The sequence below is a fragment of the Petromyzon marinus genome, chromosome 21 (assembly GCF_048934315.1).
Source record: "Petromyzon marinus isolate PM22_M1 ecotype Great Lakes invasive population chromosome 21, UKy_Petmar_22M1.pri1.0, whole genome shotgun sequence".
Classification (NCBI taxonomy): domain Eukaryota; kingdom Metazoa; phylum Chordata; class Hyperoartia; order Petromyzontiformes; family Petromyzontidae; genus Petromyzon; species Petromyzon marinus.
In genome coordinates this window covers 8854255-8867074 of record NC_133687.1, presented here as the reverse complement: position 1 = coordinate 8867074, position 12820 = coordinate 8854255, and the positions used below count along the sequence as shown (strand labels likewise).

Below are 12820 nucleotides of genomic sequence, written 5' to 3'. Positions count from 1 at the left end.
TGTTGTTATTATTATTATTATTGGTACGCACGCATGTTGAACTTGTTTCGCGCCGTACATTAGCCAAACCCGTGCTTGACCCCGGGGGGGCTGGGGGCGCGCGCCGAGCCCCATCGCCGCTCACCTTGGAGCGGTGCGCCTCTCCCTCGTCGTCCTCGCCGCCGACGCCCAGCACCTTGCGCGTCTTGAGGCGGCTCAGCAGGTCCGTTTGGCTGTTCTTCTTGAGCAGGGGGCACGGCGCCTTGGGGGGGGTGGGGCTCGAGCCCGTCGCCTCGATGCAGCCTCCTCCGCCATTGCTGTCCGAGTCGGCCATCCTGGCGGGTGGTGGTGGTGGTGGTGGTGGCGGAAGGAAGATGGGGAAGCGTCGGGACGAGACGCGGGTCGTTAATAACAAAAGTTAGAATTAATGCGGTTGATGATGAGGATGGCGGCGGCGGCGGCGGCGGCAATGACGGTGCAATTTCGTAAACGCGCTGCAAATATTTCGCGAGCGTAAAATGACCGCGATGCCGAGGCACGGCGAGCTGAGGTCGGTGGTCCCTCGAAAGCCACGGCGAGAGAGGTCGTGGGGGCCTTCAAGCGTCTCCTGGAAGGAGTGGGTGTGGCTGAAACCGCCGCTCCGAATGTGCCTCGGGGCGATGAAGGCTGCGTTCCAGGTGGAGGTAGCGTCCACCATGGATGAAAATCTTCACGTACATGCCCTCTGCTTTCATAGGCACTCCTACCTACTTATTTCATATTCCGTGGATGGTTCATTGCACGTTCGTTTTTTTTTTGCCCCCAACAAAATCATATTCTCCATCATAATACATAATACGTACCGCCTCCAACGACATTATTCTCATAAGCAGCTACCAGTGTGAGCTTGCTAATGCACATATTTGTGATCTTGAGATGAAATATTTTGATAAAACCGTTGTTAGCAATTGCCACCCTGGGTGATACCGGCAAGCCATTGTTGTTGGGCCCATGGCTGAAGGATCATATATGGTATACTGTACAGGAATATATGCCTTTTCCCCTTAACTCTGGCCAATCTTTTTTTCAACCAATCTCCCGCTCGACACAGTTTTTTCAGCATGTCGGCCACCTTCTTTCGACCAATAGCACTTTTTGTTGTCGAAGAGGACAATTTTTACACACAGCCATGCCAATATATATTACAGGCCATAATCAAATGATAATACGTAGCAAGAAGGAGGAAAAAAACCCCCCAAGAATCCCAGCATTTACTTTGCATGTCAAGACAACCTCACCACTCGCGTTTGCACACACACGACCTTGCGGCAAAGCCTGCCAGCTCAAGAACTGGTGCAAGTTTTTATTTTATTTTACTTTAGGCAGCAGACTGTCGGACAGGAGGGTCCTGAAAGGCTTTCAAGGTGGCACGCAACAAAAACATAACAATGCAACCTCATACCTGTCAACCCATACGGTTTAAGGAAATGAAGTTGAGTTTTCAGGTCCACACGGCAAAAAAAAAAAAAAAAGTTTTCTCCATTTGTTCGTGTTTCTTCCTTGTGGTGGGACTTTGTAGGATGAACGTTGAGATTTAAAAGGGGGCACGGGGTGACCAAATAAGGTCTGAATTGGATCTGTAATAAAGGTAGGGCACTGATAAGGGGGTTGACAGCATTGCAACCTCCTCGAAACTCCCAGGACAAGGACTGTAGTTGCTTCTCGTCGCTTCTCCGTCGCAGCCCCCACCGTCATCTGCAACGCCATCCCCATTCGCATCCGCGACGATCAAAAACCATCGACAGGCGCATCTCTTCAGCTCGACATTGGACTGCCGAGCCTCCCTGGAACCGCGCGACGTGATCTGACACTGAGGGCGCGTTATGAATTGTTTTATTATATAACAGGTCCCTGCAGGGTGGGCTGGTAGGAACATTGGCAAAGTAACGTCACGGTGCCTTCGAACTTCGCCTCACAAATGGTATTCGGCTGTGGGTTGTCTGTGAATTTGCCACATCCCCAAAAGCGAAGTTCGCAAATGAGATAATGTGACTTCCAAATTTTGGGTGCAATAAGACATATCAAGTCTCTGCGCTGTCTATTGCTGATTTTACACCCAACAGCACGAGATTTCACTTCGTTAAAGTATTGAAAGGGGACGGACGGACGGACACATTAATCTATTGCAGGCTGGTACACTCAGTTTACAACTTCGTTCCTACCAGTATTATTATTATTAGATCGTCTATTGTCGGTCGGTTTTTCATGGGGGGGAGGGAAGGGGGCCACCGGATTTTTAAGAACGTCGGAAAATCACTGATAATTAAAAAAAATAGCTTATGTTTGCACATTCTTGTACAACGCGCGTTTAGGCGCTGTGTATTTTTTTTGTAGTTTTACTATATGAAATTTCCGTAAATAATCTTAACTAATAGACAAAAATAAATGTTTGTAAAAAAGTTACTATATTTACTGTTCCATACTTAACCACTCCAATCTCGAAGATTCTGCATGGGGTGATGTGCCAAGAACCACTACCGCTCTTGTTTCAACACAACCAAGTGTTTCACGATGGCCGGACTGTTTTACAGCCTTTGGAGCGGGTTTTCCGGTTTCGGAACCTTCCATATAACACTGTGTAATAAAAAAACATTTTCCTGGGTAGTAAAGTGTTATTTCCTAATTGCTTATGCCTCAAAAGTACAGAAAATTGCTATTATTTCCCACAAACTTTGCTTTTGTGATGTACCTATTTTCCAGAAGAACATTCCAGATAGATTCAGTGCTGAGTAAACTTGGAGTAACTTCTAGAACATTCTAGAGCTTTCCAGTAATATAAATAGTAGCATAAATACAGGGGCCTTAAGCCCACCAGTTCAGTTTAGTTCCAGCTGCCTAAGTGGATCGATTATAATCGATGATCACATGTAATGGTCACAATGCAATTCGTAACCAGGACAATAAAATCCGCAGACACACGGATGACCGTACAAAAGTCTTGAGACGCGGAGGCAAAGCTGAGCATCGCTCGAAAGTCGGGCGAAAGAAGTCGGGGAACTTGAAGATGTCTCTTTAAAAGTCCATGTGGGCTGAATGCTGCTCCCGCTGCTTCTTCTGCTACTGCTGCTGTGAATATTCAGCAGCAGCAGCGGGATTATGGTGATGACGATGATCGCGTTCCAGACGGCGGAGTGCTGCCCCGGAAAAACGACGCCGGGCACTGACCACGGCCATGCTCCTTGGTGTAGAGAGGAAGAGGAGGGGGAGGATGCTGCTGTGAGTCGCTCTGCTGCTACTGCAACTCTGGAGGAGAGTTCCACCGTGAGCTGTCGTGCAGGGCAACCAGAATGACTCTGGAGAGACGCGGGGTGCTCCGACAGAGAAATGACGCCTGACAGTGTTGGCAGGGCTCCTTGGTGTAGAGAGGAGGAGGAGGATGCTGCTGTGAGTCGCTCTGCTGCTACTGCAACATTGGAGGAAACTTCCACTGTGAGATGTCGTGCAGGGCAACCAGAATGAAGAGAGATACGCGGACTGCCACGGAAAAAAACAACGATGCCTGGCAGTGCCGGCCCTGGTCCCAAGTGTAAAGATTAGGAGGTTGTGAGTCGCTCTGCTGCTGCTGTGGAGAGTTCCACCCTGAGCTGTGGTGCAGGATGGTGGAGCTGTTCGAGATACCTTCTGGCAAATAGAACGATTCGTTTCCAAGCCCGCGTGTATTGTTTTGTTGGCGGCTGAATTCCACCGTCGGGTAAATGGCTTCAAATTAGTTTTTTTTTAACACCGATGGGTCCCCACCAGTGTAAGAGAAGAGGCCTGCTCAAATATAGGTTCCTCAGGCACCAAACAACTACACGAGGAAATAAACTATAAACCAAAATAAATAAATTTGCCAGGATATATATCCTCGTTCGGTTTCAAGGCACGCGTTAACTCTTAATCCAATAAAAATAAAACTTTAATTGTGCCGTTTGTTGGCATTTTGGGCCGTCGGGCCTGTGCTTAGCGAACGTATAAATATATAAAATATACACGTATCTCTATCGTGGGACCTTGTTTTGCCGGTATCAAAGTGTGAAAAATTAGAATAGGTTTTTACCCTTTCTGGAAATAAAACAGGAGGTGTTAAGATGTTCCAACACCAAACAGAAGCCTTCTGCAAGCAATCAGGTCTGCAGTAACCACACGCACACACACACAGTACTTGTGGCGAACATGCGGACCAACAGAAGGAAGAGTGTTCCAGACGGCCGCAAGAGCACGATGCGGCGACCGCCTTTTGTTTCCCGAGAGCTGATGACTCTCCCACACAGCTCCAAAACTCGAACGATGGAGCAGGTTTCTATTGCTCATTGGTTCTCTCGGTAAAGTCGCGGATTAAAAAATAATAATAATAGCATACGACGTTTCGTTTGCAACACAAGCAACCATCATCAGGTACAAATGAAAGCGAACACAAACCTAGTAAACTTACCAATATAATGCAATACAATACAGAGAGTCGGCGAACATAACAGCCAACGCCCTACCTGGTTGATGAACGTTCTTCCAAAGATTGAGAGAGAGAGACAAAACACAGACACGGAGACACACAGACAGACACATAAGCAGAGAGAGACACGCGCATCGGCACACAGAGAAACAACGCCTCTGTGTCGAGGCCTTAAATACAGAGAGAGGGGGGGGGGGGGTAGAGAGGTTTCTATTGCTCGCACGATGGAGCAGGTTTCTCAATTTCGCACCCAGCGGCAAAATGAGTCCACCCAAGTTAAAACGATCAGCAAGTCGCGTGTGGTGGGGAAAAGTGCGGGTACGCCCAACCCTTCACAACGCGTCCGGTCAACGTATAAAGAAGAGGATACCAACAATATTAGGGGTTTTCCCCACTTTTTTCTGGCAACAAAACTGAAACCTTTTTACAAGGAATCGTGTGTGCATTAACCACAATGCTTGTGGTCAAAATGCAAACAAAAAAAACACACTGATAATATATGCATTGTCCTTGAAACTGATTGGTCCACACCAGAGACGGCTTTCTTTTGAGCCTAGTCTTCAAATGATGTCGTGGGCAAAACAATAAATACATATTTTGCACCTCTCCAAAGCAATTCTCTGGTAATAACACTGTCAAATGTGAGCATGTTATCTATCCATCATGGTATTTACGTGAGCCATTTTATGCATGCATCACGAAGAATCGTCCGTGAAATCGGGTTAAAATCCATTGAAGCAAAGTGCGCTCGTAAATTATTGTCGGCGGTGCCCCTCGAGAGAGAGTTTTGCGCCCCGGGCAGCCACCCTGATTGCCACACCCTCGGTGACCAGGCCTGGGCCAATCACTCGATCGCTGCAGGTGCTGCTGCCGTTAGTAAATCAGATCCCCCGCACCCGACTGGGCTGTCCTCGCGAGGGCCTAGAAACGGCTTGATTCCTACCCCCAGTGTTGTCCAGAGGGGCACGTGGCCCCGTGTGCTTCCTGCCGCTCTCACCCCCCCCACCTCGCCACCACCATCCATAAGCTCCAGTTACCACCGTAGTATCGAAAGGAAGAACGTTCCAGACGGCCGCAGAAGTGCATCTGAAAGCGCCAACCGTGCCTAATCGGAGGTGTAAGGGAAGGACAACAAACTAAGCACAAAAAGCAGTTTAAAATTAATTTTTCAATCGCTGTCATTTAAAATAGTTGGAGACTGCACTTTAACACCACGGGGCCTGATACGCGTTTGGTGTTGTGAGAAGTGACTGTGTGGCCACACAAAGTGCTTGCCACCATCATCACGCAATCTTCGGTCATCCTCGCAAGCAGCAGCAGCTTTTGGCTAAGCCATCGAACAAAGGTGGTGGTCACCGCATCGCGGCGATGCTTTCAGATGCGCTTCTGCGGCCGTCTGGAACGCTCTTCCTTCCGACATTAGGAAGCCACTGGAGCTGTTAAATCATCCGGACTGAAAACTCGCTTCTTTAGAACTGGCTTTTTTTCTCATTCATTCGTTGCACTTTCCCCCGCACCTCCGATTAGCACGGTTGGCTACGTACGGTGCGAAAGAAGTTCAACGTGCACACATATATTGCATCGTAGCACCTTCCCATTGCCACCACTGGCGATATAACCTTTGGTGGAGGCGGTGCTGTACCCTCACCTATCTTCTCCGTGGAGCAGTCTGCAGCTGTCACCATGAATACCCCTCCTCGCTCTCACCCACGTAGGGTGGAGAAAGAGGCCAGGAGAGGGTGAGGGGAAGGGTCAATATGAGATCAATGCACGGCTGGGAGGGAATTGTGCGCCGATCTTAATTAGTTATTAGCGCTACACAAGAAGCGGTTAAAACAACCGGATTTTGTCCCATTTTTTTGGCAAATAAAAAAACATTTTCGTTTAACCACTCGTTCGGCCTGTTTTTATTTATTTCGATTTCAGATTTTTAAAAAATCCCATTTGACAGTTTATATTTCCGTTGGAAGGATTAATTAACCATGAATGCAATGAAACGTTGCAATTTCGGTTCAGTGGTAAAACCACGATAAAATATATTTTTTCTTACTAAATACACTGCAATGCGGCACAACACAATGATTATATAATAATACATTTCTAACGATGGTGTAAAATAAATAAAAATGTACAATTGTAAGAGAGCACGATACAATACGGTATGATATTATTACTGCACGTGCATCGGTGAAGCATGTCAGTGGAGGCCGTAATTAAACACTTTTTTGGTCGACACGGTTGAGGGATCACGTGGGTTTTATTATCGCGTGTGCGAGATTTCTGGGCCGCCACCTTTGCCTCTGTAGGCCAAGCACTCGCACGTAACTCTCAAGTCAGCACTTGGGCCTATTACAGTGCAGTTCCGCTGCAATGACATTTCAACCCACTACCGGCATCAGATCTCTGGCACAATTCAATATCCTGCGGTCACCTGAGTACGGACGCCAGTTCTTCCGAAGTGTCCGGGTCTTGCCACCCGGACTGGTGGCATCCCAAATAGAATGAGTTCCCCCCCTACCCCTCCCCCCCCGAACGGGATTTGTACTTGCAGATTTCCTAATGTGAGACTCGCACTCATAGTGTGACCGTATGTTTGCACTTCTATTCCGCGTGGTTCCATGCTTCGTTAATTTGTGGGCCAGGTCGCTTCTGAAAAATAAGTTGGGGTTTGCCTTGTAAGAGAAAACAATATAGTTTAGTTTACTTTTTATATTTTGAAGGTATTTTTTTTTCATTTCCTACACTTGGCACTCCTATCGTGTTTTTGTTATTGCTTGTTGTTGTAAACTTCTGACCCCGTGCCCCCGACTGGACATCTGTAAAAAAAAAAGAGCTTTATAGCTCATCGGATTCCTTCAGCATAAATAAATAAATATTCTGGTTCTGAATTCATTTACATTTTACACGGCGACATGCGTGGAAACTGCATCTCAATACACTGCAAACTTTGTCGGGCGTTCACAGCGGGTTTTTTTATTTATTTATTTTGTATTTCTTTTCACACGGAGGAAAAACATTCACGGCCCGAGCGTCCGTTGCAGCCGCATCGTGTGGCGTTCGGCCCGGCTCCAAACACCCCCCCCGAAGCCATTGGCTCGGCGAAGACGGCGTAATCGGTGGCGGATGACAAACGGGCGACTTCCGCTCACATTCACATTTTCTAACCTCGAACCGCCACCAGCCCAGCGGCGGCGTCGTCATCAATATGCGGCGCCAATTTTTTTTTTTAAAAAGTGCCCAAATCGAGTGCGGGCACACTCGCTGCGAATGCGTTTTGAGTAGGCGGAGGCGTGTCCACGGCTCCGGCATGCGTTGGGCTACCGGTAACTCGCATATCCACATTGAGCCCTGCTGCAATGTGGATATGCGGGCATTGATTATCGGTGCAATGACGCCAATTCAAATCGATGATAGAGATATCGCTTTTTTTTTATTTTGACAACAAGCCCGGTATGAGGAATATGACGGGCTGGGGCAGCACATGAATGCTGGGGACAGAAGAGCCAAAAAGCAGTGCTCACGAGTTGGAGGGGGGGGGGAAGATAAATGATAAACTATTGAACTAAACTATTTTATTTTTTTATTTTGCCAGGTAAGGCCCACTGAGCTCTATAGCTCTTTTTTTCAGAAACCACCTGGCCACAGATGATAGCTCAACGAAGTGGGCTTATCACGTGGACATTTGTGGCAGCCAAATGCTCTCAACGCGCGACGTCCATTCTAAATGTGGAGGGGCAAAAACCGGAGGACCCGGAGAAAAATCCACGCGACCACGGGGAGTGAGACACGCAAACTCCAAATATGCAGTAGAACCCCTCTTAACGGTGGTAATTGGTTCCACGAAATCGGTCGTTAAGTGATTTGGTCGCTAAGCGAGGATAGGAAATATAGTACACGTTAAAGGCTTCATTCGTTCAGATAGCATCCACAGTTACCCTTTTTCACCCAAAAAACGTACTTTATCATATTGAAACAATGGATATTAATGCATAAAGATACTAACAACGTTATAAACACATCATATTAACAGAAACATGGTAAATCAATGCATTAATTCATATTTACTGAACCTACAATAACCCATCGTTAACAGGGGAATGGTCGGTAAGCGAACACATTGGGCTCTATGCGGGCCCTATACTACTATACACTACACTATACACTACTATACACTACACTATATACTACACTACTATACACTACACTACTATACACTACACTACTATACATCACACTACTATACACTACACTATACACTACACTATACACTACACTATACACTACACTACTATACACTACACTACTATACACTACACAACTATACACTGCACTATATACTACACTACTATACACGACACTATACACTACACTACTATACACTACACTACTACACTATACACTACAATACACTACTATACACTACACTATATACTACACTACTATTCACTACACTACTATACACTAAACTACTATACACTACACTACTATACACTACACTATACACTACACTACTATACACTACACTACTATACACTACACTACTATACACTACACTATACACTACACTATACACTACAATACACTACTATACACTACAATACACTACTATACACTACACTATATACTACACTACTATACACTACACTACTATACACTGCACTACTATACACTACACTATATACTACACTACTATTCACTACACTACTATACACTACACTACTATACACTACACTACTATACACTACACTACTATACACTACACTATACACTACACTATACACTACAATACACTACAATACTATACACTACACTATATACTACACTACCATACACTACACTACTATACACTACACTACTATTCACTACACTACTATACACTACACTATACACTACACTATACACTACACCACTATACACTACACTATACACTACTATACTACTATACACTACACTACTATACTACACTACTATACACTACACCACTATACACTACACTATACACTACACCACTATACACTACACCACTATACACTACACTACTATACACTACACTACTATACACTACACTATACACTACACTATACACTACACTACTATACACTACACATTGGGCTCTATGGAGGCCCGTCGTTAAGCGATTCGTCGTTAACCGGGGTGGTCGTTAAGAGGGGTTTTACTGTACAGGCGTCAGGGTCGGCATTGAACCCACGACCTCCTGCATACCAGGCGAGACAGATAACGCCACGCCACGCCACAGCACGAACGGGCAGCAGAGGGACACAGACAATGAAGCGGCACTCCGGGAGGGGGTGGTGGTGGTGGTGGTGGGGGCGCATAACGAGTCACGACGCAGCCTTCCTACTAAACGCGTTCACCGCTGTTTTTGTTTGTTGCGCGTGTCTTTTTGCCTCCCTAACCTTCCCCGCCGCTCTATTGAAATCAAAAGGCGTGCTGCACCAGAAGCCGGCGGTGGGCTAATGGTTTCTCATCATTAACTTCTTCCACATTTTCGTGCGATGCTCGCGATGCTCGCCGAGCCGCGAGCTGAGATTTTTCGCCAACCGGTGGAGAGATGCCATCCTCGTGCCCCCCCCCCCCAAGCCCCCTACAAACCCGCCCCCCGCCACTCCCCACCGCCTGGCACTGCCCCCACCAAAATAATTGATCCGCGAGCCACCACTGCTTGCTCCGTTTCCACCCGGGGTCGGGAAACCTGCGGACTGCGGGAGCAGCATGCGGTCTCTGCAAGGTCGGCTCCGTGATCGTTGTTTATTACGAACCCACCACCGTCTCGCATTCGCGTGCATTGTACGGCTCTTGGGATATCGAGGTTTTTTTTTTCTCTCACCGAAATACACCCGCCCCCCCCCCCCCCCCCACAAAAAAAAAAGATAAATTGGCTCTTCTTCTTGTTGTCACGTCGGTTGGCGAGACACCCCTGGTTTCCATATCAATCAGTCACCCTTCGGAGTGGGGCAGCCACGCCAGACGCCCTGCCTGACGCCAACCTTCCTACAGCCACTGAACACTCACGCTAACTCACGCTAACTCGCTCGCTCGCTCCCTTTCCTCAGTGATCGTCAACGACAAATTCTAGCCAGAGGCTCTCACCTCTTTTATTCACCGAGCAAGCGGCAGCCGGCGGATGGCGGTATTTCTTTTTTTTTTGACCAGGTAAGGCCCACTAAGCCATATAGATATTTTTTTCAGAAGCGCACCTACGCCACGTTCATCGAAGTGGCTGCACGCGTGAAAATGTACCGCAGCCAACTACTCTAAAGGCGTGATGTTGATTCTAAATGTGGTGGGGAAAAAAACGGAGGACCCGGCGAAAAACCCACACGACCGCCGGGAGAGAGACATGCAAACTCCAAATATACAGGTGTCAGCATCAGAATCAAACCCATGAACCTCCCGTATACCAGGCGAGGTAGGTAACGTCTCGCCACTGCGGAGCCCTCGCCTTGCCTCTGAGTGCCAACTCGAACCCAAACGTGAACCTGATTGTCAGAATTCACAGACTGAGAAACCTTGGTCTACCCCGCTGTGTCTGCACGCGCCTCGTGTCACGGATCACACCTCCGAAATATTTTACCGGTAGGAACGAAGTTGTAAACTGAGTGTACCAGCCTGCAATAGATGAATGTGTCCGTCCGTCCGTCCCCTTTCAATACTTTAACGAAGTGAAATCTCGTGCTGTTGGGGTGTAAAATCAGCAATAGACAGCGCAGAGACTTGTCCTACCAGCCCACCCTGCAGGGACCTGTTTTTGTTTGCTATGGACTACCATCATGTGGTCCACCGGGGGGCAGCACAAGTCAGCGGCAGCGAGTGGGAAATTGTTGCCGGAATACGGACCGGAGGGATGGCACTTCTGCTTAGAAACGTTAAACGTGTCTCTGGCCCCCTTGGTATGAAGTCTCCACCTCTGCATCCACCTCGAATCCCGACTCAGAATAAGAATGTTTATTTAGACTGGAAGAATCCGATGAGCCACAAAGCTCTTCTTGTTTTTTTTAACAGATGTCCAACAGGACCTGAGTACAGTACAACTCCTGCTTAACGACGGTGATTGGTTTCCACGAGAACAGTCGTGAAGCGATTTGGTCGTTGAGCGAGTATAGGAAATCGACGTTAAAGGCTTAATTCGTTCCGAAACCATTCACCCAAAAAACGTACTTTCTAATATTTAAACAATGGATATTAATACATAAAGATACTAACAAGATTGTGAACACATACAATTAAAATAAACATGGTTAATCGATGCATTAATTAAAAGCCCGTGGAAATGGTCGGTAAGCGAACACAATGGGCTCTATGGAAGCCCAATCTGTTCACTGCACTATACACTACACTATACACTACACTATACACTACTATACACTACACTATACACTACACTACTATACACTCTACTATACACTACACTACTATACACTCTACTATACACTACACTATACACTGCTATACACTCTACTATACACTACTATACACTGCACTATACACTACACTATACACTACTATACACTACACTATACACTACACTATACACTACTATACATTACTATACACTACACTATACACTACACTATACACTACTATACTTTACTATACACTATACACTACACTATGCACTGCACTATACACTACACTATACACTACTATACACTCTACTAAACACTACTATACACTACACTTTACACTACACTTTACACTGATATACACTGCTATACACTCTACTATACACTACTATACAGTACACTATACACTACACACTACTATACACCACACTATACACTATTTTCCACTACGCTATACACTACTATACACTACACTATACACTACTATACACTACACATTGGGCTCTATGGAGGCCCGTCGTTAAGCGATTCGTCGTTAACAGGGGTGGTCGTTCAGAGCGGTTCTACTGTATAATAAGCCAGAATTTGTGAGGAGGGTAAGCTCGGAAAGATACCGATTTAAATAATTATTAATTATGCTTTTCAAAATAACTCCCCACACCCCCCCCCACCCCCCAAATTAATTTAAACTCGGACCAGAACACGTTTCGTGCGCTAATTAAAACCTCCCGCGCCAGGATACGGAGCGCGGATTAATGATCACTTAGCACCCAAAGTGTTGATGAGATAATTACATTAACAAAAAATATATATATTCGTACGATCATTTGTGACGGTAATGACGCTGCAACAACGCTCGCCGGGAACGCAATGCACGGGGTGAGATGTGAGACGAGGGAGGTGTTGGCTCGAGGGTTTGGTGTTATCATTTATTTATGTAGTTTATTGTAAAAAAAATTCGGTCACAGTCCCTATGATCACTGTTACATTGCATTTGTGGCTTTTA

At 46.4% G+C, this 12820-nt stretch overlaps 1 protein-coding gene across 1 annotated transcript in view; it reads right to left on the bottom strand.

Annotated features, from left to right (window-relative positions):
* Positions 1–12820, bottom strand: part of LOC116944463 (tumor protein p53-inducible protein 11-like) — a 35903-nt gene that overhangs the window by 16134 nt on the left and 6949 nt on the right. Inside the window, exon 2 of the mRNA XM_032958090.2 lies at positions 125–314. Coding sequence (XP_032813981.1) covers positions 125–313 — 189 coding nt within the window. The 5' untranslated portion in view covers position 314. The remainder of the gene's footprint in view (positions 1–124; positions 315–12820) is intronic.